General features: G+C 38.2%; 1 protein-coding gene across 1 annotated transcript in view; it reads left to right on the top strand.

The window, feature by feature from the left end:
- The first annotated feature begins 1,424 nt into the window (after nucleotides 1–1,424).
- LOC136884407 (uncharacterized) overlaps nucleotides 1,425–26,902 on the top strand; it is a 125,217-nt gene continuing 99,739 nt past the window's right edge. The window contains exons 1-3 of the mRNA XM_067156543.2: nucleotides 1,425–1,556; nucleotides 7,439–7,637; nucleotides 21,515–21,750. Coding sequence (XP_067012644.2) covers nucleotides 7,444–7,637; nucleotides 21,515–21,750 — 430 coding nt within the window. The 5' untranslated portion in view covers nucleotides 1,425–1,556; nucleotides 7,439–7,443. The remainder of the gene's footprint in view (nucleotides 1,557–7,438; nucleotides 7,638–21,514; nucleotides 21,751–26,902) is intronic.

The raw sequence follows: 26,902 nt of genomic DNA, 5'->3' as shown, positions 1-26,902 counted from the left end.
TAAGGCGCTGGCCTTCTAACCCCAACTTGGCAGGTTCGATCCTGGCTTAGTTCGGTGGTATTTGAAGGTGCTCAAATACGACAGCCTCGTGTCGGTAGATTTACTGGCACGAAAAAGAACTCCTGCGGGACTAAATTCCTGCACCTCGGCGTCTCCAAAGACCATAAAAGTAGTTAGAGGAACGTAAAGCAAATAACGTTATTATTATTATTATTATTATTATTATTATTATTATTATTATTATTACTTGGAACAAGTTTTGCTATGTATAATCTCAATTGCACCAGTTATAACTCTAGTCGAGGGGCATTTCTGTCTAAAAGCATGGGGGCTGATTTCAAGGATATTTTCTCTATCAGACGGAATGTTCAACTCTTTAAATTGGCAGTACATGAAATTAATCCAAACATTAAATTTCTCCCAACAGTAGTTTTATGGATTCCGAATTTAAGGCCTAGTTCTTTGGCAGATATGTTGTCCTTAAGCTTCATAAGAGTCAAGAAGAAACAGTCTGGGTTCAGGACGGAATATCTGTAAATTATATCTGTTTTCTCCCAGAACAGCAAACACCAAATTACGATGTTGGACGTCTACAAACCCTGTATAAAGCAATATGGCATCACGATTACGCATTGCTTGCTCAACAACCAAATTACCTGTAGAATTTTTTGAGTGCTGGTGTCTTTGAAAATGGGAGTCACAAATGTAACATTCACTTCTTCGGGTATATTCATGATTTCTTCCCGTACTTCAGGGGAGGTTATTTCTGCATATTCCGATATTGTAAGCCTATCGTGGTAATCAGGCAAATTTTTGGTGTATGGCCTCTTCACTGTTTTCGTTGTGTTCGTGGTCGACGGAAAAAGCGATGGAACAGCGCCCGGTTTTAATCTTGCTCTCTCACCTTTAAATTCAAACGCATAAATTCGGTGGTGGTTATCAAAATGCCTAATCAGTTTATCGGTAGAAAATAGGAAATATTACATTTTCGGGAAGTCACCGGGTTAAAAATAATGGGAACACTCTTTAATACGTTCGGTCACATTCTTCTCACCGAAATTTTTCCTTCTAATAGCATGTAACCATTTCTTCCTCATTTCTTTATTTTGTGGAAACTGGTGAAACAAAAATGGGCTTCCCTGATATTTTCAAAGAGGAACACTGCAACAGCTCGACATAGTCACGAAATTAACAATTTAAGCAACTTAAATCCGTGGATATTTAGCGGCATGAGTACACAGGAGACAAATGAAGAGCGCATTGCGCTTACCCAGTAAAACAGCAGTGCGCTCTATCGGTGCTAGTTCTATACATCCCTATTGTGCTTTCATGAACGGTGGATCAAGTTGGCCGTGTTTGAACCGTAATCGTACAATATTCTCATGCTGTGATTCTCATTCTGTTGGTCATTCTGTAAACAACGACTGCAGCGCGTTCTATTATGAACTCGTTGAACTAAGATTCAAATTTAAACTGTCTTCTTTGTAATGTGTTTTCTGCTGTTGATTTTATCTGATGATTATTTATTGTATTTTTAAAAGGATTTTATAACACAGGTATGCAGATTTTATTTTGAGTTTACAATTTGTATTCCGGAGTTTTGTAATGAGTCTAGAAGCAACTTCTTATGCCGCTTGTCTTGAGGCAAATTATACTGCTTGTAATTGATGAATAACGTCTGATCTACTTGTAATGTTTAGTGTTAGATACACCTGTGTGTGGTATAATTCGATGTTCATGTAAATCGAAATTCCTGGAAATACGTTGCGAGTTCAGTTTATGCCTCTTTTTAAAAATAGATCGTTCCGGTATTTACTCGTGTCATGACTGTCTGAACTCCAACTGTTGTCTTGTTTGTGCTGCTTTTTGTGGTAAGAAAACCAAGAAACGTTGTTGCCGTGATTACTACGTAACAGTATAATATATTTAGTGGACAAACTGTCTTAAGCACAGAATGAAGCTGTTAACAGCTGTGTGTCTGAAGTATATAATCATCATCATGTGAATTGAATTCGGAGGGTCTAGGTAGTGTAGAATATTGATTGTTAATATTTTAATTTCAGTGTTTGTTGGTATTTGTTACACATTTTTACGTGGTTAGACCGTGGATATACAATTTTAATTTTGCTGAATAGTAACAGGATATGATTGCAATATCTGCTGGTTTGGGTAAACTGCAAATACATTTGGAGCCTTACTTGGTTATAATTATATGCTTGGCAATTACTTACCAATCCCCTGTGAAGATATAGGAAACATTTTGGAATAAATAAGGTTTGTAACAAGCATTTACAATTGTAAAAGTCAGTTTTTCTGTGAAGAAAAAAAATTAAACCACTTAACATGCCATAACATCTAATTCATTGGAAAGAGTTCGTGCATGGTTTTCAATAAGGCTAGAAATTTATTTTGGCTAATATCAAGTTGTGAAGTATGTATATTTTTATGTAACAACCTTTGCAAAATATGTACCTACTGAAATATATCCAAAAAGTATGTAATACTGATGGGGCAGATTTAGTTGAAGTTTTTAGTGAAGCTCTATGTACCAGGCAAATTGTTTTTGCTTGCAAAAATCATTAAATTGAATTATAGCATGCCTAGAGAATTTAAAATTATTCTCACATCATTTTGATGTGCTGCGAGGTATTTTTCAAGATCGTTGGAAGTCATCGGTCAGATATCCGTTTAGTGACTGCTCTATTATAGTGGGATGTAGCTGGTGATTGAAGTTTGCTGGGACAATGTTCATTGGAGAAATGTGTTGTTCTCCATTCAGGATTGTGTAGGCTGCGATGAAATTGAATATCCTGGTTTTCTTTCCGGAACTCCTTGGAATTATACATTAACTTCTATCCAGCATTTCCCTTCAGTATTCTGCTCACAATTTCTTGAGTGCTCATTTTCTTAGTCTTCAGTTGGTAGTATTTGGTCATTGTCTATGTGACGTGGTTTCACAGGCAAAACATCTTGTGGCTTTACTCCAAACTCTCTTGACATGCTTTCCATTATAGTTCATTGTATTCTGGTGGTAATTGTGTATTTTCTGTACATTTGAAGTGTTTATGTTAAATGGATAGTCACTATAGCTGATGCAGCAACAACTGCATCACATGTAGGCTACCTCATGGAACTCTGAACTTCTTTTTGGGATGGTACTCGTTCAACTGTGGGGAACGCAGAAAAATAATAGCCAGTCTCAGCACTAAATGCAATAGGGTGGTTACCTCTATGTCGAGTGGCCTTCTGTCCCAGTAGTAAACCTGCTTTGCATTTTTTTGTTTGCCAAGTGAACTGTTTAGCCTTGTTCCTCTCCTGAATATGCAATCTTTCATACATTTTTTGACTTCCTGACTGGGAATCAAACTTACAGCCTTCAAGAACAACAAAAATCACCTCAGCTAGGCGGTCTCTACCCTGCAAAATTGATGATTGAACAGTGGGTAACTTCTGTACCTGGCGAGCGAAAGTTAGAGATCAAACATGGCGTGACCTGGATGTTGCATAACACTTAGCAGGTTTGCCAATGTCTTTATTTTTTGTGACAAACTATTGGGCTGGATTGGGCAGATCTGGGGAGTGATAAAACCATTTGTCTGAATTGATTAGTTCTGGTTACTGACAAGACCATTGAACTGGAGGCAAGCAAAGGTGGTCTGGGGGTGTAAGTTCCGAGGTTAGAGCTGAAAAGCGTCCCTTTAGGCCTCTAGTGTCCCACGAGACAACACCGTTAGTCTGGATTGGTTAGATCAAACTAGTGACAAAAGTTTGGATAAGTTAAGCCCGGCTTGTGACCAAACCATTAGGTACCTTTCAAATCGGAGGTTCTCTTACTTTGATTGGATATGACAGTCCTGTACTTGCACACGATGAAAGCTCTGTTGGAGACAACTTGAATGTTGGCCGGCAAATAGGAACACATCAAATGGTCGCATTCAGGTGATTTACACATTATAGGCATAGACCGTTATGCCTTTCACCGTTCAGTCTGCAAGCTTCTGTGAATGTTCATTTACTAAACGTTGCCACAATCCGCTATTTGCAACTAGTGCTGTGGCCTCTTTTAGTTGTATGCCTCTTAATCGGACTGTTTTTATTCTTCCATATCAGTAAGAATACTTCTAGGGGTGGGTTGGTGGGTCCGAGGCAAGTGTAAAGGATGGGTCTCTCCTTTAGACTACTTAAGGTATCTTACATGTTACGAGTCTCATTATGATAGCCGTATTGGAGTACAGAATGTACAAGTTTCAAACACATTTATTAAAAACCACCTTTCCTTTACTTTACAATCTTAAAGTTTAAGATACAAATATTACATATATGTTAAATGGGACATGTTTCGCTTAGGCTTCGTAAGCATCTTCAGCCATACTTAATCTAAAGCTGTCAGGGCCCTGAACTGGGTTCCTCATTAAAGTATAATACATGCTTTAATAGAAGATAAAACAGTCGTAAAAATCTAGTCTGTGGAGAAAGCGATGCTTAAATGCAACTAAAATTCAATAATGAACTTGTCATAGTATTATATGTATAAGGTAAAAGTTGGTTATTTGTAGAACGAGACATAGTCATAATGATCTGACATACATTTGGATTGTACAGATTATTTGATATTAATGAAGTGTGGATTAATTAAAATATCAAAAAATTAATCTTCGAACGTTGTTGATTGAGAATCAGGTTCGTATAATTACAGTAGAGTTGTTTAACTCCAAGTGGTTGCATGATAAGGTCAAAAGGCGCTTGAAGCATCAGTACAGAAGTGTTGTCTCCTTCTAGAATAATCTTTGTAGTAGATTGTAGTCGTAAGCTGTCTAGCATAGAATCAACAAATAGGGTGTTCAATAAAGCCTTAGATGTGGGAGAATTCACAATGTAGCGCGTGTTGAAAACCCTAGCAGTAGAATAACAACTTCCAGATCGTCTCAAACAACCAACAAGGCTAGTCACCTCTCTGTCAACACTTTCAGTAATGAATTTTAGTTGCATTTAAGCATCGCTTTCTCCACAGACTAGATTTTTATGACTGTTTTATCTTGTATTAAAAGCATGTATTATACTTTAATGAGGAACCCAGTTCAGGGCCCTGACTTAGCTTTAGATTAAGTATGGCTGAAGGTGCTTACAAAGCCTAAACGAAACATGTCCCATTTAACATATGTAATATTTGTATCTTAAACTTAAAGATTGTAAAGTATTGGAAAGGTGTCTTTTAATAAATTTGTTTGAAACTTTTACATACTTAAGGTATTGTCGAACATCATTTTTATGTTTTTTCTCCTCCGTAAGTCTGTTCGCTTGGTATGGAAGCGTCATTGAACAGCGCTATTGTGTGAATTATTTATTTTCCATTACTAATAGATCATTGCAGCATCTTAAATGTTCAGTAAAGAGGTAAAAGCATGTTACATTCAAAGAGATTTATAGCATGAGATTGTATTTGGAACAAACTCTTCATTTTCATATATGTAAAATCCAGCATGGTGTGTAGTAGAAGTTTCCATAATTTTTCGCACTGTATAGCCTATGTCTGATACCTTTATCATCTTTATTTGTTATTACTTTTTGAGACTTCATATTTCACATGAAAAATAAAACAATATAGAGCAGAAATCAAATTTTAGGACCACTAGACAGTCACAAATATGTACAACACTACACTTCCTTAAATTTGCCTCCATATCTTTAAATTTTTGTTCTTTCTCTCTTAATTTGCGTTAAGTGAAACAATGCATGTATGGTGTAGGCCTAAATATTAAGCAGACTGAGCTTGATTATTTTTTACCATTTGTTTCTTTTTGGTTGGCAGTGAAAACGAGTACTGAAGTGGCACTCCTCCTCCCTCTCCTTTCACCACTTCCCCGTAAAGCTTGTGCTTAACAAATCTTGCGTATACAGGGTACACTAAGTCTCGTGACATCCTTGACTATATTTCATATTTAGTGGATCTTTTATAGAAAGTCCAGTAGCCTCTTAACCTAGTTATGTTCCCAGCAATAAAAACTAAATTACTGTAGATATATACTCCCAGCTATGTAAGCGTATGGTACAGCCTTACTCTTTGCCCACCGTTAATACTGAAGGTACGGTAGTATTTTATAGTTATTTTTCCAACTGTTGGGTTTGATTCAGTGTCCCTAACCATACAGTTTAGCGACCCAAGTTGCGAATACGTCGTCTTACAGTTATTCTTGCACGTTGGCACTATATAGTCACGTTTTTTTTCGTGACTTGCGACATGTGCATATTGCCAATGCTGTATTGTGAAAAGCAAATTTTCTTTTCTTGTAGAACTGTAAAATCTGTTTGGGTAGTACCAGGTAAGTAGAATTGTGGCATGCTCAAATAATGCATTTAATAATGTAGTTGGTGTGAAGTGACACACTCAGCATTTTATTAATTATGCTCTTATTTCATCCAGTTATGTATAGAATTCAACTAAGATGTCTAAGAAGCAAGAAAAGTCTGTAAGAACTCTCCGAAAAGGAAAGCAGCGTTACCTCTTCTATATATATCAATTAAGTTGAAACGGAAGGAAGTTTCATTATCAACAGAACTGAACCTAACTTTCTCTTGTCACGACTTAGTCTTTGTGTATTCTTGTTGACTTATGGACTTGTGTGTGTTATTACAGTGTGGTTTCACTTAAGTCCAACAAGTAACAGTAAGTTTCAAGAAGGAAGCTGATTTATTTACACCAAACACCAAAGAATACGGTTATAGTAATTACATGATATAAATTTCATTCCGTATTGACATTCTTCCTTTCACAAAGTTTTACTAAATTCTCCTATTCAACACACTATACAATTATAAGTTATCTTACAGTTAGGCCCTACTATTAATCGTGCACGTTGACACTATATAGTCATGGTCATTATATTGTATTGAACAGGAGGATTTAATTAACATTTACTTTGTGAAAAGTTATAGTAGGCCTAATATTTATATCGAAAATAAAGGCAGAAATATATAACATTAAATTGAGTGCGGGTGAGTTCATTGAGCTTGAAAACAGACTTAATTGTGAAAATCTTGATATATCATTTACTGGGTAAGGAAACCTCCGTTATTGATACATTGAGGTTAGTTTGGTGATGGATATGTCTTGTGATTTAAATATTTAACTAGTCAATTTGGCATTGGTGATGAGCCATAAAAAAAAAGAGAATAGGGTGGTGATATTTGCTTTTTAGTGTATAGTTTTACATGTAGAGTATTTATACACTGTATGCAGCGGAGAATTCTAGTTTTATTTCTTCAAACCATTGTTGCGACTCAAATGGTCGGATAATATACATAAATTACTGTACAGCGTTGATTCTGGCAATTGGGGTGTATATTTGTGAATTTTTGTTAGGTATAAGTTGAAACTTGTATTGCTGGTACTGTTAGTAACTCATCTGCAGATCAGTTGATTTCCTTTTTTTTTTTTCAGGCACAATGCTGCTGGCAGCCCGGAGACGGGTTTCCAAGGGGGTATGCACGCCCAGCAGAGGGCGCATGAGTTTCATGATGAGGAATCGCGCCACTCCCTCTGCTGCATCAGCGAGGGCCCGTGCTCCCACTGGCACGAATTCTAACATGAAGGTGGTGGTGCGTGTTAGGCCACGCAATGAGAAAGATGGCGAAGGAAGGTTAGTACAATTGTGACATTCTCGGTTAACTGTAGATGGGAGGGCGAAAATTCGCTCTTGACAGTTGTATATATATATATATATATTTTTTTGTAATATCGGAAGCCATCTCTTCTCAGTATCGACTTGGTTAATTTTTAACTGGCATAAGTTGACACTGTGAAATGCAAGGTTTTTATCGTAAGGAAGTGGAAATTATGCAAATGTTACTTGGAATTGTTTTTAGAGGAGAGATGTGTTCATTGTGATGTCTAGGAACCCACCATTCCGCCCCCAGAAGTACATTTACTTTTATAACATAATAAAGAGCAGCACCCGCCATTGTCCATTGCTAAAAATATTTTCTTGTAACTAAAGAATGTGACATAATTGCCATCAACGATGATAATTAGATTGAGTTATCAACCTCGGCTGAATAAAAGTACAAAAACACCATGCAAAGGAAACAATACGAAATACACAGCAGCTATTTTATATGAACTTAATGCAGCAGCCTGTCACCTTAGGCGAAATAGAATGTGCTCTTATCGCCCTACAGGATGCTAGAGACGGAAAAGCCATTTCATGACCCTAACCTGGGGACCCCGTTTGCTTTGTCACAGTCCAATGGTTTTGTCACTAGTCTTAGTTCCCAACTGAACTGTTTGGCAGCATTGTTGACTGCTCGAGCACCTACTGACATCCTCAGCGAGAAGGTTGTGAGAAGTCATTCCGCGCAAGCTGAATGTAGTGAGTATTGGGTAGCACAGCATCAACTATTGATTTTATAACTATTAGGTTCTTCAGTCCGCCGGAACTAACTTCGAGTAAATAAATTTATAAACTACCTGAAAGAGAAAACAACTTACTCGCTCCTTCCCCACTCCCATCCATCTTAAGCTATGCCAATGCTCTCTTTGAACGATCAGTTTTAGTGTTGGTCTTACTGTGTTCACACACTAGCATAGAAGCACCAGGGGTGAGTCATATATTTTGTTTCCATTCTAATTTCCCCAATTCTCTCAACCTTTCACTTTTCTTTTTCCACACCTTCACTCTATACGGAATTGACGGACCACTCCACCTTGATAGAAAGGCCACTTACTCATGGTTCAGATTGTGAATGTCCCCTTGTCACAGTAAATTGCTACTAAACATGTAATTGTGGATTTTAACACATCCACCATTTATATGTCAAACACCTAATATCAACACTAATGCAAGGCATTTAAACACCGGACGAGTTGGCCGTGGGGTTAAGGGCGTACAGCTGTGAGCTTGCATCCGGGAGGTAGTGGGTTCGAATCCCACTGTTGGCAGCCCTGAAGATGGTTTTCTGTGGTTTCCCATTTTCACATCAGTCAAATGCTAGGGCTTCACCTTAATTAAGGCTATGGTCATTTCCTTCAGACTCCTTTGCCTTTCCTCTCCCATCGTCGCCATAAGACCTATCTGTGTCGGTGCGACGAAAAGCCAATTAAAAAGAAGGGCTTATAAACATATCAGAAGACATTGTAATATCTACGTAATACTGGAAGAACATATCAGATGTAAGGCTTTTCAGGTGTTTGCTCTATCAACCAGCACTTTGTCTTAGGGTCTGACACTAGACTCGTCAGAGTGGGGTGTGTCCCCTAAGACGAAGTGCTGGTTGATAGAGCAAACGCCTGAAAAGCCTTACATCTGATATGTTTTTGACATGCTCTAGTGATGAAAAATATCTAATTCCCTCCATGGGAATTTAGAATTTTCCATACTGGAAGAAGCTTTTAATGTGTTATTTTACTTTTCTATTTTAATTTGTTTGTGTTTATTTTCTGACATACTGTTTTACTTCAAGACTTTATTCTTATTGAGGATAAACTACCCCATTTAATTCCTGATGGATATGTAAACAACTACAACTCGACTATGACTCACACGTGCTCATAAGCGTATTACATAAACAAGACTACCCTGCATGGCTTTACTTCAAAATTGAAGTTATGCAAAACAAATGAGCATCGCCTTCTCTGTTGCTCCTGCGAGAACAGCTGATGCAATATGACCGCGTTAAACAGCCCTCGTAAAATATAATACCATACTCAGAAAAAGCTGATGAGTCAGGATTGAAAAATATTCACAGGAATTACACTTAACGAGCAACATCCAACACTAAAAAGAGAATACATTATTAAGAATAAAAGAGAAGTAGGAAATAACACATCACTCACCACTAACGGCTGGCACAGGAAAGAGGTTATGGCCTGCAGAGGGAACACTCCACTGATCTCACTTTCTTGCCACTCGTCTTTACCGAACTACACTGAGACATATTAAACATGCACAAACGAAGTTCACGAATCAATACACGGATGTAGATAAAACTACAGCTATTTTTGTACACTGAACTATTAAACCTGTATTGTACTAACTTATGCTATGCTGAACTGTAAATTACACTATACTGTACGATACTAGAGATAAGACTAATATGAAAAACACTAATTACTGAAGAAAAATGCAAGAGATCACAAACTTTAATACTATACATGCTGAACAAGATAGGTTAACTGAGTGGTGAATGTAAATATTAGTTGGCAATTGGGTTTTGAGATAGAGGTTTTGAAATTGCACTCTGCCAATGTAGGTCGATATGAATGGCAGCTTGGGATTTGTTGGGCGTCTATGCTTCAGCGCATAACCACTAGACAGTTAAAATCGGCCAAATCGTCAATTTAGAGGTAAAGCAGTGTGCTTTATAAGGCATGCCAATTTCGGTGTATTATTGGTGATTGTATTGTAATATTGTTTCTTCTATGGTGATTAAGGCTGAAGATGACCCAAATAACAGGGTTGAAACTAGTCCCAACATTTAATAAAGATAATTAATTTATTTAACTGGTATTGAATACCTGAACCTTCCTTTCCCTTCTTTGTCAGTATTTCCTTGTTGGGTTTCCTCCACAACAGAAAGATACTGTTCTTTATAAGCATACATTTCTTGCTTTCCTTTCGCACTTAAAGATGTTAGTTTATTCTTTAGAGAAATTTGTACACCGAGGACAGACCAACATGACTGAAATTAAAACGGGTCAAGGTGGTGGTGTCTAATTATCATCTGCTTTTTTCAGGGTTATAAAGCTTTTCTGAGAACTCTATTGTGGTAAGCCATATGGAAATTCCCATCTTTCAATTGAAAGAAGTTTCCGGGTTCCTGATAATTTTAAACCAATACTTGGTGGGATTTGTCAAGTGCATCATAACTCTGTATGGTGATTCTGTGCCTATACTACCAATGATACATTGTGATAGACTTGGGGGGTAATTACTATGCTGTTTTCGTAAGGAATATCTGTTCCTCACGGGTGGTAACTAGATGTAGCGGTATAGTGTGTTTCTTTGCAGAGTATGGAAGTACAAACTGATAGGCCCTACTGCAGAAATCCTTTGCTTTTAACACAGTGTTATGAACTGTAAATGATGGACTTTATATTTTAAGAAGGAAGATCAGACATGAATTTTCAAGAGAGCAACATTATTGTGGAAACAAAATCAGGCATTTAACTTCTTTCTTGCTGCCTTTTTATCAGTTTTGACTTTGTATTTTTTCCTGTACCAGAGATCAGATAAATGGATCTTTGTTTGGGCAAACACATAACGTGGTACTTAGCCCCAATAGAATTTCCAGTCCTCAATGCTGTAGAAAGTGTTGTTGCCTCGTTTAATCAACTATTGCTAGGGACACAACATTGCAGGTCTCAAGGTCAAGTGTAATCAGTGCGGCGTTGTCCAGTTGAGCTGATGTTCCTTCTCTTTCTCTCGCTCTGCACTACAATAAAGCACTTACGTTATCAAGCTTGTTCCTATTAAGAGGTGATAAGTCTATATGTCGCTTCTTAAATTAATGTTGGCGAGGAAATGAAAAATGTGTTGTAGGACCCGACGTGTTTAGCTATGAGCATTAATGTGTTCAAGCTACTCCCAGACTCGGGAACAGTGCATTCGAACCACACAGTCGTCAGTTTTGAGGCAAGTGATTACCTGGCATTTGTACACGGGTGGCCTGAGGGGCTAATTCATAACACACAAACTTCACACTTCAAATGTGTAAAAATCACGTACATCTGCTTCCGTATCAAAACTCATTTAATCTGTTTACTTTATTTTCTCTTTTAAAGTGCTTCTGTGGCGTATTAAAGTGGGGCTAGTTTCCTTCAGCATTGTCTATAGCCCGTTTAATGTTGTGAACAGTTGATCTACTTTATCTACATGCATCTCCAGTCGGTTTTTGAACTTGCTTGAAATTTACAGTATTTAAAATGTCTGGATTATCAGCCAGAGTTGAAAAAAATCTGTACATATGTGTAATAAAAAACTGTTTTAGGAAGTCTTTCTTGCCGAGTCGTTTTCCTGGCCTTCTGGCGGTGGCGTACGAGTAACATTCCTCATTATCACTGTCATAATTACACATAGTAGAAAACAACTGTAATAAGATCACTGCTGTCAAGCAATTGCTTGTTCAAGCATGTAGATAAAGTAGGCGACTGAACGTGCAGCGTGGCAACGTTGCCGGACTAGGGGTGAAGAGTGACGTGGTGAATCAGTTGACCTTGAGGCCTGCAATGGTGTGTCCCAAGCCATACAGATATCCAGTAGTCGTTGCAAGTTGTAACATTAGATTGACCATTGTTTGTTGTGATGTTCTTTGTCTCTTAAGTTGCCTCTCAACTCTGATAGATGGGATTACTGCTGCATACCAAGTACAGTAGAAGTCAGCTATAGCGAGTACGGCATATAGCGAGAACTCCGTTATCGCGACGACCTTTTTCTGTCCCTTCAAAATTCCTATATTAAACTGTGTATCATCTTTCGGTTACAGCGAGAACCCTATCACTGGTGCATCCGATATTACGAGCGATTAAGCGCGCCCGATTTTTTCCGTTACCGATATTTATGCACCCCAGCGATGATATTGCATGCGATCGATTACCTTCGGCATCGTTTCCTGGCTATGTACACTAGCAATTTCTCTCGTCGACATTCGAAGGCGATGTCGGAGTCGATTAGTAATATCCGTCGACAGCTGTTCCGTAAAGAAAATTTGAAATGAAAGAGAACATATTTTCGTAATAAATGCATAAGTAACTTGTCCGATAACGGTTGTTAACTCGTTAAATATTAAGGCTGACTAAACGACCGCTTAATTTTGAGGCTATACTGCAATTAAGTAAGAATAGGATACACCTCGAGATATGGCAGAGTGCTTAATTGATTTCATACGTTAGTTTGTATTTTGTTGCGTCTGGTTAAATTACGGAAAGGCTATTATGAAAATTTATAGCGAGAAAGGTATATTTTCTCTACCGGCGCTTGAAGTGTTTTCATCATACGTTTAATACGGTTAAGTTAGGATACGTAACGCTGTTTGAATAAGCAAACACATTTGCGAGCGCTCTCGTTGACATTCAAAGGCGATGTTGGAGTTGATTAGTTATACTCATCGACTGCTGTTGTCTAAAGAAAATTCAAAATGAAAAAGAGGATAACACATTTTCGTAATAAATGCGTAAGTGACGTGGCAGATAGCAGTTGTTAACTCGTAAAATTAGAGACTGAATAAACGATGTCTTAATTTTAATGTTATATACGGAAATTATGTAAGAATGTCATACACCTCAAGATATGGCAGAGTACGGTACATCACTGATTTCAGAGGATATTTCATATCTTCTCGCGTCTAGTTACGGCTATTTACCTGTAAACTTTTCGCGAGGAGGTTATTTCTCTACATGCGTTTCAAATATGTTTTCATGATAGGCTACATATACGGTTAGGTTAGGTGACGCTGTTTGAAGAAGAAAGCTCAGGTGTTTGCCACAGAAATCTCTAGAGTGATACCGTATTTCTCCGACTCCAAGACTTTTTTTTTCTCAGAATCTCATGCGAAAACTCAAGGGTTGTTGCATTTGCGGCCTAACAGTAAGTTAATGGATACCACTGCAATTACCGCGGTAACCAGTCTGCTTCTTTTCACACGCGCACAGAACTCATTGACAATAAACGACCGCCTCTTTACTACACATCGCTACCGGTTGTACAGTGTACAGTGCCTGTGTGTTTCTCAAATCTGCAGAATGGCATCAAAACATGCGACCCTTTGAATTCTTAGAAAAGCCATGCCTACTCGGTGGCAGAGTCATAACACGTCTATTGCACTTGACGCTTAGTAAAATTAAGGTTTATAGACAGCAGGAATATTTTCGTGATGGATAGTGGTATTGTAAAGATACATGGAAAAGGTATTGCCGGAAAATTTTCAACAGGTTCTAGTCGATATTATGATGCCAAGTTTAAGTTAATGTTTATTAAACAGTCTGAAATGTAGAATAATTGTGCAGCTGCAAGAAAATACGGCATAGACCTAACTAAAGCCAATATTTGGCGTTAGCGTGAAGACAAAATAAAATGAAAAAATGCGTACCGGTACTGTACAAAAAATGCATTCAGTGGTTCGCAACAAGGATGCTTTAAAGAAGTCGATGATGAAATTGTGAGGTAAGTGCGCAAAAAATGCAAGGGCGGTTGGCCATACAGTGGCGCAATAAACTCGTTCGTTGACTTTCAATGTTCGCGAGTAGGCCTGTACTTCGCTAGCCGTTGAATTTGGCCGCACCCGACAAGCGAGACGTACGTGTAGCGGTAGCCGGTTATATCTGACGCTGCATAAAAGTAAGTTTTATAGACAGCAAGCATAATTTCCTGATGGTTTGTTGTATTGTAGAGACGCATGGAATAGGTATTGCCGGAAAATTTTCAACGAGTTATCTTCGGTATTATGAAGACAATGTTAAGTTAATGGTCCTTAAACCCACGGAAATAAAGAATAATTGTGCAGCCGCAAAAAAATGAAATACGGCGTGACGAAAGTCAATGTTTGGCGTCTAAAAATGCGTAGGCTTGTATGATTTTACAAACTTCTTTTTGAGCCTGATTTAAATTTTTTGAAGGAAAAAGTGGGGTTAATTTTGGATTCGGAGGAATACGGAACTATATTCTTTTCAGAATGAAATTAAACATACACTTTCACGTAGTATCGGATTACGAAAAATAGCAAACAAGTAAGTCGTAGTGTGGATATCATCTGCGGAAACGCAAGTTTTGAACAAACTGATTGCCGTTTCATACTGACTTTAAAGTGCATGAAGGGTTTTCCGACTTTTATTTAAAAATTGGATATAACGACAGTCCGTTATAGTGAGTAAATTTTTCGCTGTTATGAATTCTCGCTATAATGGACTTCTACTGTATAATAGCCTGACTGAATATTGGTGGGAAATAGCCAGGGAGTTAGAAAACTTTCTTCTTTAGCATGCCATTTCTCTGGTTCATAGTATTCCAGTTATTCGATCCCTACTCTGACTCGCTGTTTTGAATGAGCAGTGTGCATACTTAAGGCAGAGGCTGACTTAGTAGTAGTAGCAGCAGTACTATGGCCTGGTCTAGAAAAACAATTTAGGCCTATTCCAAATTTTAGCACAATAATTCACTAAATCAACCCTGAAAAGAGCCGTTTTTTAAGAAAAGCCTTTTCCTCTTCACTTTTATCAAATTCTACATTCATTTTATTCCAAATTATCAGTGAAGAGGTGCGGGGGAGGTGTTTTCTCCTCTGGATTGGAGGAAAAGTTTGCCTCCAAGTCAGAGATTTTTCTGCCGCTAGTGTAGCGAATTGATATTTTCCGACTCATCGGGTTCTCCTAGGAAACATTAGTAAACGGGCATAGTTTTTGCCCTGGGAGTCTCCACTATTCGACCCTCTCCCCGCCAAAGAAAGACGAAGAGTGTTCACGAATCATGGCTGTCTGTGGCTTGGTCATTCAAGCTCTGGAACTTTGGACTGTTAGGTCAGCAGTGTAGTCGTGTGGAAAATTCTATATTCCCATGGAGGGAATTAGATATTTTTCACCAATAGAGCATGTCAAAAACATATCAGATGTAAGGCTTTTCTATTAACAGAGTGGGATGTGTCGGACCCTACCTACTGACGCTGGGTGTATGCAGGTGAGCTTATCAGAAGCCTATATATGAGGCACAGTCTGATAACTGCATACGGGAGATTAATCTCCACAATGGAATTATTGCCCGCGTAGCAATTCCAATGTAGTCGTGTTCGTTGAAAGTGAGAAAATGTGTGGTGTTTCATTTGGTCGAGTATTTCATATGAAAGCATTGCTTTTAATTGTGCCATTCCTACTGACATCATTGTAATATATGTTTATTTCAGTTGGGAAAACCACTAAGACAGTCTTTCTGAGGATGTAAAAAGGCAGGTGGAGAGTGTCTGCCATTATAGTGAAAACTCTCCAACCTGATTGTGACTGATGGTATGCAAACAGGTCTACCATTACAGTGGAAATTCCCTAACTCACTTTTCATATGAGAAAAGATGTTTGGTGACTTCCCCGTCGCATTTCTAGGGTAACGTTAAGAGCTATTTAATTTAATACAATCTTGCTCACGTGTACACTAGAATTCCGTGTGCAATGTAGAATTCCGTAGCGAAGCACGGGTACATCAGTTATATATAATTCAGTTTTACAGTTGGGTTTATGTGCTTCTTCAGTACAATGTACATTATTGTTATTATTGAGCGCTTTGGCCATGCGGTTAGGGGTGCGCGGTTGTGAGCTTGCATTTGGGAGATAATGGGTTCTAACCCCACTGTTGACAATCCTGAAGATGGTTTTCCGTGGTTTTCGATTTTCACACCAGGCAACTGTGGATTTGTACCTTAATTAAGGCCACAACCATTTCCTTTCCACTCCAGCCCTTTTCTATCCCATTGTTGCCGTAAGATCTATCTGTGTCTGCTACATAAAGCAACTTGTAAAAAGAACCCATTATTATTTGATTCGTTATTCCCAACCAAGGAGTGCGTGAGGACTTATTTAGCACAATGTTTCTTCTTGCCTTCCTTCTTCATTTTGCTGTGCTTTTTGTGTTCTGTCCATCCTGTAGCTTGTCTTTTAGGTTGATCAGCAAATTTGTGTTTGAGATTTCTGATTTTTTTTCTGTCTCACAAGATTTCTTCATTTATACCAATTTCCTGAAGATCCTTCTTTCTGTAAGCCAGTTGGATTTTTTAGAGGTACTGCGAGATTGTTTTTTTTTTGTTAGCCTGTTATCCATCCTGATCTGGTGACCATAAAATTTTAATCTTCTTTTTCTAATGGTATCTGTGATTTTTTTCTGTTACTTGATAGATTTCCTTTTCATCCAAATACATTTTCATATTTAGGTCCTAGATTTTTCCTGACCGGGCGAGTTGGCCGTGCGTGTAGAGGCGCGCGGCTGTGAGCTTGCATCCGGGAGATAGTAGGTTCGAATCCCGCTATCGGCAGCCCTGAAAATGGTTTTCCGTGGTTTCCCATTTTCACACCAGGCAAATGCTGGGGCTGTACCTTAAATAAGGCCACGACCGCTTCCTTCCGACTCCTAGGCCTCTCCTATAACATCGTCGCCATAAGACCTATCTGTGTCGGTGCGACGTAAAGCCCCTAGCAAAAAAAAAAATTTTTCCTGAGAATTTTCCTCTTACTTTTCAAAGTTTATTTGTGATCTGCCACCAATTATCAGAGTTTCAGATGCATAAAGGGCTTCTGGTTAGACCACTGTGTTGTAGTGTTGTAATTTTGCGTTTTGGGATATAGATATTTTGTTGTATCTGCTTCAGACAATTTTGTATGCTTTTTTAAATTTTGTATTTCTTTCTTTGTTTGCTTGCTGATTTATCCCGTTTGGTTGTATAATTTCGCCTAGGTATTTGAATTTATCTACATGGGAGATTTTCCTGTATTAAGTGATTAGAGGATGGTTGTTATAGTCCAGCCGCTGGCTGTATGGCCCTGACAGGTTGTGATGAAAAGAAAAAATAGAGTAGAGGAGAGTATTGCCAACCTGTGGCGATTTGAAACTATACATATAACCTTGAAAACACTACTATGAATTTACAATGTACCGTATTATTTTAATATTAAATCACTGAAACCTACACCCCTCGTCGATTTGATGCTACTGTTTTAATTGAAGTTATTTTACTGCAAAGAATATTAAGAGTTCTGCTACTGGTAGAATAATTGTCATGGTTTGCAATGCCTGATGTCACTGGTACACCAGATTTAACAACAAACACCAATCACCATTTATATCGCCACGAGTCCCTTGTACCACTAGTGTGGTGATGCTACTTCTTTGAAGAGAAACGCGTGGCGTCAGTTGCTTGCTAGCCTGCGTGAAGTGCGTGTGTTCACGGCGCGTGTAAGCCGTTTGTTATTGTGAGATGGCCAGTGGACCATCGGAAATGACTAAGGAAAAAATCAGTTTTTATAAGAGCCAAAGCCGTGAATTTATATACCAGTTACGTGAATATTTTGAGAAAGGTCGTAATAATGTGGGCCTCTTCTTCCTGTTACAAAAGTGATGGATAGAGTTTGTGACGCTTTAAAAGTAGGTAGAACAACTGTGAAAAGTGTTAAAAAGGGAAAAGTGACCAGTGGATCTTAATACACCCTCTGAAGTGCTGCCTTCTCCTGAAAAACGAAGACCAGGACGTTGTCCCAAGACATTACAAGATGCATTTCAAAAGGATGTGATAGGGCAACATATTTATAGTTACTAGCTGATGTACCCGTGCTTCGTTATGGGATTCTCAGAAAGACTGACTTTGCGGTTTTTCCTAACTGAAGTCAACATAGGTAATTACAAAAACGTCAGTAGGAATGTAGCAATTAAAAGCAATGTTTTCATATAAAACACTTGATCAAATGAAAAACCGCACAATTTCTCACTTTTAACGAACAGTCCAAAGTTCCAGAGTTGGAATGACCTTTGCTGACAGCCATGACACTCCTCTGCCCTTATTCCGTTAAATATGCACACTGCTCATTCCAGTCTGTGCCTCAGAATAGGGATTGAATAGCTTGAATGCTATGATGAACAGGTGTGTTACGTACCAGTAGTATCAGAAAATTTATGAACCGCAGGAATGGCATGCTAAAGAAGAAAGTTATCTAACTCCCCAGCGACTTCCCTCCAATATTCAGGTAGGCTGGTACACTCGGTACGACCGGGCAAGTTGGCGAGTGCTTAGGGGCGCTCAGCTGTGAGCTTGAATCCGGGAGATAGTGGATTCGAACCCCACTGTCGGCAGCCCAGAAGATGGCATTCCGTTTGCTTCCCTTTTTCACACCACGCAAATGTTGGGGCTGTACCTTAATGTCAAGGCCGCTTTCTTCACACTCTTAGCCCTTTCCTATCCCATCGTCGCCATAAGACCTATGTGTTTCATTGAGACATAAAGCAAATTGAAAAAAATTATTTACGGTTCGCAGCAGCAATCCAATCTATCGGAGATGAGTGGCAACTGAAGACAAAGCACATCACAACAAACAACGGTGAATGCAATGTTATTGTTGATCAGTTTTATGAGCTTTCTATATTGTAGGTCTTCACATTTAGTTTTCTTTCGACTCTGTGATATTAGGGCATCTTAATAAATATTTATAGCGTAGACTGTAGTTCATTATTCTCAGACTTTACATACAGATTTTCATTAAACTTGGTTTACCAATCTTCTTGTGATCCGGTGCTGATATAGACTTAGTAACAGAAATCCAAATTCCTGAATATCTCTATGATCATAGCAGGTACGGTAACTTCTTCTTTTATGACCACATAGGATCACTTTAGTCAGTCCGTCGTTCAGGTCTCTTTGAAGGGATTGTTCGGGTTTTGCGGTCCTCCCAGTACTTCTTCAGACGCTCCGATCTTCGTGCCCTTTCCTCAGTTGAAAATGTGCGTGTTGTTGGTTTGTTTTGTGTAAGGGTAAAGCGGAGGTTTGTATTGTTGAGTTTTGTATTCAATTTTATCTTATTTGTGGTGTCTTCTGTTGTAAGGCCTATTTCCTTCAGATCCTCTCTTACTTCTCTGATCCATTTACATCCTGTTGTGGTATTTTTTGAGAAGAGATTGTGTTGTACGAGTTGTTTCAGAAGTCTCGAATCCTGCGTCCTCATGATATGTCCAAAGAATCCCAGTCTCCTCTTACGCATAGTATCTGTAATGGGTTCTAGCTCTTTGTACACGACTTTGTTAGGTATTAACCGCCACTGTCCATCTTTCTGTTATTTTTTGTTGATGCAGGTTCTTCCAATCCTCCTTTCAATTTTCTGAAGTCTGTCAGTCTTTGATTGTTTATTCAGGTAAAAGAGTGTTTCTGCTGCATATGTAGCTTCTGGTTTTATAACTGTGTTGTAGTGGTATGGTAACTATTTATAAGACATAAATGATAGGACATTTAATACTATATAATTTAAGTTATGTAGTATTTATCGATATGACCACTAACATAAATATTTGAGAATTAAATTTTTGGCCTTCCCCTAAACTACCATTTCACTCAGCGTGAATGAAATTATTTATAGCCTAGATTGTAGCGACTTATTTCCCGACCATGCATTCAGATTTTCATTAAATTATCTTCAGCCGCTTTCTCGTGATGTGTGTACATACAGACACAGACAGAAATTACGGAAAATTAAAAAATTCATTTCCTTGTTACTGTGGACATGTCTGATACATTCTGAGCAATGTACAGACAAAACTCTAATTTTATGTATATAGATTACATGGAGGGAATTTCCCACGAATGATAAACTACTTGACTCTTTGAAAGAATCTAATTTATTCAGAGGAGGATATGTTGTCGAAAATAACAAATCTTTCCGTCGCACTGATATTGAAAGCTTAGTGTATGAGGCAGTCAAACTTGTTACAGCAGATAAGTACAAAAGTGTTGAGTCACACTTGGGAAGATCTATAGAAGGGAAAAGAAGTTGATGGAATTGTTGAATGTCGAGTGGCAGAACTACTATTCTACGAGCATGTTGAAGGTTTATTGTAACAGTGACGTTTTTATTGCCACGTTGATACTGTTTTCAGGGTTTTATTTTTTATTTAATTACGGTGATACCATTTACACAGTTCGGGTTTAATGTTATTTTGTCTGTTTGCTATTTTTGAGTTATGGTTATTCTATTCTCTGAGTGTGCTTAATTTTGACTGGAATGTTTTGTTATATTTACGCTGTTCTTGGAGGAGTGCAGGTAATTTTAATTGGAACGTTTTATTACGATTACACTAGTGTTGGTTTTCAATATATTAGAAGTAATTTTCACACATTTCCGTACGCATTTCCGTCGCATTAACACAGAACGTGATGTACGTATGCGTGATATATTTTAGGTGTGTGTGTTTGTTTATATCGTATGGTTCAAAACAGGTAACACTGTCTGAGAAATGTCGACTGTAAATCCTGATTTTGTTCCCTTCATGTACTTTTTCATATGAAATTTGCCGACATGTTCTTGCCACTATTTCATGAAGTATTTCTACAGACAGGAGTGCTTGTTGTTTGTTGTTGGAGGGGATTGCTACGAAGAGGCATTCAAGGTGAATTTTGTTTTTTGAGAAGTCTACCGATATTGATCCCTTTAGTTTCATTTTTCCATTCTCGAACCACTTTTCCAGAACTAGATTGAATAGTAGTGGTGATAATCCATCGCCTTGTCCGACCCCTGTTGTAATTTTGAATGGCTCTGAAATTTCTCCTAAAAATTTAATTTTTGCTATTGTGCCTGTTAGTTTGCTTTATCAATTCCCTTGTTTTTCTGTCGAGATGAAATTCCGCAAGTATGTTGAATAGAGTCTGTCGGTCTATTGAATCATAAGCTTTCTTGAAGTCGACAAAGGTTATTATTGTTTCTGTTTTACGAATTTGTTATTGTTATTAATATTATCGTTGTTGTAGAGCTTTTATATATTTTTTACTAAAATTAGTCTTTTTTGTTAAATACCAGGGACATAGTGAAGGTGGTGGATGAAAAGATGCTGATATTTGACCCAAAGGAGAGCGAGGAACCTTTCTTCGTGGGAGGAATTCAGCAAAAGAATCGAAATATGCTCAAGAGAAAAAACAGAGAAATGCAATTTGTATTTGATAGAGTATTTGGTTTCTCTGCAAGTAACCAAGAAGTATTCGAAGGTAGTACAAAGGAGTTGATCAAATCTCTCTTGGATGGATTCAACTGTTCAGGTAAGAAATCACTTTGAATTTCACATTTAGTTCTAGGTATTGCACTATAAACACGGGTGGATCTGATAATGGAGGGTTGTTACTATTACTATAGAGCATCCAGAGTTAAGAAAAGACTACAGGGCTTATGGGCCTGCTGCCTTCCACTGTTGCCATACTCGCTCACTCAGCGCGGCTCGGACACTGCTTGCGAAATACAGGCATGACATAAAATTATACAACGCTTGGTACAGCTGTTGCAAGACTAATAATAATATAAATGCCAGATTATCTCCAGTCATTAATGAAATTTCGTTTTGCCATAACGTTTCTAAGGATAATAGCCCACTGACTGTATCATTCGAAGTAGAGGAAGAGTTTGAACATGCAGGGATGCGAACTAAATAATAATAATAATAATAATAATAATAATAATAATAATAATAATAATAATAATAATAATAATAATGTGCATATCCAGAAACCGAAATGATTGTCTTGTTTCTTATATCTGAGAAAGTTTCCTGATCGTTGTTGCTTTAAGGGAGCGCAGTGCTGAGTCTATTAGCCCCCAGAAACATTTCATTATTAAGGCATATACTGTGTGGTTACAACACAGGAAGCTGACGGCGAGATATCTCTGTCTCGGTGATGTATCCTTCAGCTCATTTCAGATAAATTTACTCGTAAGTGACAACAGATGCAAGGGCTTCATGTTTATCACAAAATACGATAACTTAAATATTCTTCCGCAACATAAAATACGGAATGCTGAATGACCTATTCGTATGATTTCTTAAAATCAGGTAGTTCGGAGTTGCTGTTTTTCGGAAGTGAGGATTGTGTTCAGAGTTGGCGGTTCATCTCTAAAATAGAATTCATGAACAGTGCGCCGTATTCCACTTCTGACAAAATCATGGTATTTAATGAGTATGGAATTACTGCGAATTAACTGTTTCCTTTCCCGCTTCTTGCTGGGACTCTGGAGTGCCCTTCGCTGGCTTCCTTCCTTATTTTGAAGACGGAAGTCTTCGAAATTCCTAAAAACTTTGCGGCTTTATCTACTACCCATTTTACTCTTCGTCCTGGATGCTTTGTTTTCAAATATGAAAATGAATTAAGCACCATTTGCCGTTCCTTTCTCCTGACAGCTTCACTACTTATCCTTTTCACATGTTCAGCTATAATTTAAATGTATTACTCGCTGACTGATTATATAAAAAATACTAAACAGACAAAAACTATACACGATACACACAACCAAAAGCAATGCAATACACGAAAAATGAAACACAATAAATTATACTGTATTTATAACAAAACACTATGCGCCCCAAGAAGACGATCACTTCTCTGCCGAATATCTCCCAATCATTGTAATGAGTGACACACACAAAAAGGGAAACATGCCGCACTGACCTCACCAATGATGATTCGCAGTGGTTAAGCTGAGTTATTACACGTGTTGTCTACTGTACACACTTCCGCACTACACGCTGAAATGTGGCGCGCAATGCGACAAGCATGGCCGGCTGTTCCGTGTACTGAACCGCATATACGATATTTAAAAGGATAAACTCAAAGATATCAAAATGATTTTACGTCTTATTTAGTATTGTATGGGACAACCAATCCTTGTTTCATAAGAAAAAGTTTACATTTTGATAGGAATTCATTATAATGTTTATATACATGTAGAACTAAAGTGGGTAACACCAACAGAAGTAAAAGCCCATAAGGCCTGTAGTCTTTTCTTAACGCTGGATGCTCTATAGTTGGAAAACATAATGGCAAGAGTGTTCGTTATAGTAAACATCTGTGTCATACACCCGGTACTGCAGGGAGAGCAACGAAAAGTTGGACACTTTAGCCTTTGCTGCTGTGCAGGTGGAGTGGTATACCCACTTGCTTTTATTCAGGGTGTGCAGTCAGGCAGCACAGTGAGCGTTAACGGTAAGCGTACATGTTTAGGTTATGCATGAAAGTTCTTGCCGAGTGCTCGTGATTGTTACTAGTTTTACATTCCTACACTTGTTGAACGTTACTTGTGTTAGCTGTCAGTATGGCGATGTATAATATTGGGCAAGAGATATTTCTAGTTCAGACATTTTTCTGAAAGAAGAGATCATACGACAGAACCATTTGCAAATTTCTACATCGTTTCTGCGGTGTGAATAACTAATAACTAATGATGAGCTTTGGGCCTGGTTTTAAACTTCATTCATTAACTCCTAGCTGATAACTTAGGCGTACTGTAATGAGATTGAATGTCCTACTGCGCTGGTACAGCTTACAGAAGTGTCTAACAATGGATTGCCAGCACTCATTTCCTTGAGTAGTGCAGTAACTTTTTGCTGCCTCTCCCTGCATAATGGTTTTTATTAGGAGCACAGCAATAGTGTGTGACAAACAAGAATTAATGAAATAGAAAAATCTAGTCAATACAACTACCTTTATGTACAAATTTTCAAATTGCAAAAATAGTTACATAATTAGGATGTTTCAGCCTCCATGGGTCATCTTCATCTTCATTGCAGGATATAAAGAGATGAAATGTACATATTTTTGTAACAATCAAACTGTTATATCAGTATTCTTACATTCTTATGTGATAAAAATGCTCATCTGTACTAATATATAAAGAGGTAAAGTTTGTATGTAAGGGCTAATCTCAGGAACTACTGGACCGATTCTAAAAATTATTTCACTAATAGAAAGATACATTATCCCTGAGTGCTATAGGCTATATTTTATTTTCAAAACAATTCGGCCGGGCTGAGTAGCTCAGACGGTTAAGGCGCTGGCCTTCTGACCCCAACTTGGCAGGTTCGATCCTGGCTCAGTCCGGTGGTATTTGAAGGTGCTCAAATAAGACAGCCTCGTGTCGGTAGATTTACTGGCACGTAAAATAACTCCTGCGGGACTAAATTCTGGCACCTCGGCGTCTCCGAAGACCGTAAAAGTACTTAGTGGGACGTAAAGCAAATAACATTAAACAAAACAATTCGAGCGGGGGGGGGGGGGCGGCGACGTGGGGAGATATTAAAATACTAGGCTAACATAGGCGAAGTATCGAATTTGTCATGAAAGGACGGGACAAAGCTCATTTTAAGCCCCTTGATGCAAAGAACAAAACTCGCTAAGCTCTACGGGCCCGAAAACCATGTTTTAAGACCCCCAAACCAACCAGTATTGAGATACTGGCACCACACTACCCGTGCTCTAGGAATCAGATAAAGAAATGAACTGCCGTAGGTAACGTCAGCTCTAGTATGCTTACAGCAGCGAGATTATCTAACATGTTACAGACATGAAATTTGGTATTTGGAATCTCCATTGAAATAAAAGAACACAAATTTTTGTGTTCAGAAAATCTACTTAATGGTGAGGGTTGAAAAGAAGTGAGGAAGGAGTTGAATTCTTTATGAGGATACATATATAAACGGAAGATGTTAACAGACGTTAAAATTGGTAGACCGTACTTAGAATCTCTTTTAAAAATAAATAAATGCACTTTTTTTGGAAAATCCACTTAAGGGGGGTGAAATTTGTTTTAAAAGTGGGTGATATTTTAAAATGAGTATCTTCTTCCCTTCTACCAGTTTTCCCACACCTGTGGGGTCACGGGTGCGAACTGTCACACATGTGGATTTGACGCTGTTTTAAGACTGCTCTTCCTAACGCAACCCTATGTGTAGAGATGTAATTACTATTGCATATTCCTGTTGTGATTGGTAATGTGGTGTGTTGAGTGAACATGAAGAGGAGAGTGTTGGGACAAACTCAAACAACCTGTCCTCGAGCCAGAAGAATTAATCAAACTTGATTGAAATATCCGAATCTGCCTGGAATCGAAACCGAAACTCTGTGAACCGAAGGCCTCAACGATGAACTCTCAGCCAAGGAGTGGGGCAGTTTTTAAAACTAATGTATCTACAGTATATCTCTTAAACTTAACATGTTACAGGCGTGGAAATTGGTATTTGTAATCTCCTTTAGAAATAAAGAAACCCCTTTTTTGACTTTCTCACATGTAGAGTTCCATGTCGCATGTTCCAGATTTAGCTTTGGTGTAGCTTGGTCATCTTAGCCCCCAAAAGCAATGCCGCAAACGTGGTTTACAATGAGGTTCTGGCGTAAATAAAATGAAATTTTTCGGCAAATTTTTAATACTGTAGGGATTTTCAGGTAATGTCTTAGTGCAGTACCGAGGAACAATTAATTTTTATCAACTTACGAAATCCTCGCGAGCGAAGACGTGGGTAACAGCTAGTATATAATGTGTTGAAATATTCTCTTTTGAACTAAGCCATATTTAGATTGAATCTTTCATGGGCCATATGAAGACATGATAATCTTTTCAGATATTTCTGCAACAAGGAAATAAAGTAGAAATTCTTTGCCTTTTGCGGAGATTTTGCTCTGTCTTCAGAAGATAGGTAAGTCTGTTCACTACTAAGACTTCTCTAACAATGACTGGTAGAAATTGGAAATACTTGACCATTGGTATACAGTGGAACCTTGATTATCCGTTCCCGGAAACTACGTTTCTGCGGAATATGCGTTCAAATTATGTGGTCCCATGAGCATCGTAATTAAATCACGTAAAAATCCTGCATTATCCATTCCTCAAAACTATTTCATGGATCAACCGTCCAGAAATTTCTCAGTCCCATCAATGCTATGGCATACAGTGAAACCTCGATTCTCCATTTTTGGAGGGACCTTGGAAAAAAAACGTACGATACAGGAAATGTTAAAAATTAAATATTTGAAAAGGAGGTTCAACCTATTCAATACTTAAAAGAAAGAAATGCAGTAATCACATTCCTATTTAAATGGGACCGGTTTCGACCTTAGTCCAGGTCATCATCAGCCGTAAAAACATGTACAATGTTTATGAATATTGGAGGTCAGTTTCACACTCTGATAGGCACAAAGACACGACACCACATTCTGTCATGCACAAAGTCACAACACTATCAACTAATATACGAAGATCAAAAATAACTTGAAGTCGCAGACGAATAGATTTGTAGTAGAAAGCCGCCAGCTCCTGGTGATCAGCGCGGCACATTCAAGGTCATGCGCTGCAGTCGAACGCCAAAGTAGAGTGGAGAATGTTTTGAAGGTCCAGAATTTGTCACGGTTGCGGGAGGTTAAATACGTATAT

The sequence above is a fragment of the Anabrus simplex genome, chromosome 12, assembly GCF_040414725.1.
Source record: "Anabrus simplex isolate iqAnaSimp1 chromosome 12, ASM4041472v1, whole genome shotgun sequence".
NCBI classification, from domain to species: domain Eukaryota; kingdom Metazoa; phylum Arthropoda; class Insecta; order Orthoptera; family Tettigoniidae; genus Anabrus; species Anabrus simplex.
The sequence above is the reverse complement of the archived record's forward strand: the minus strand, read 5'-3'. Positions and strand labels throughout refer to the sequence as shown.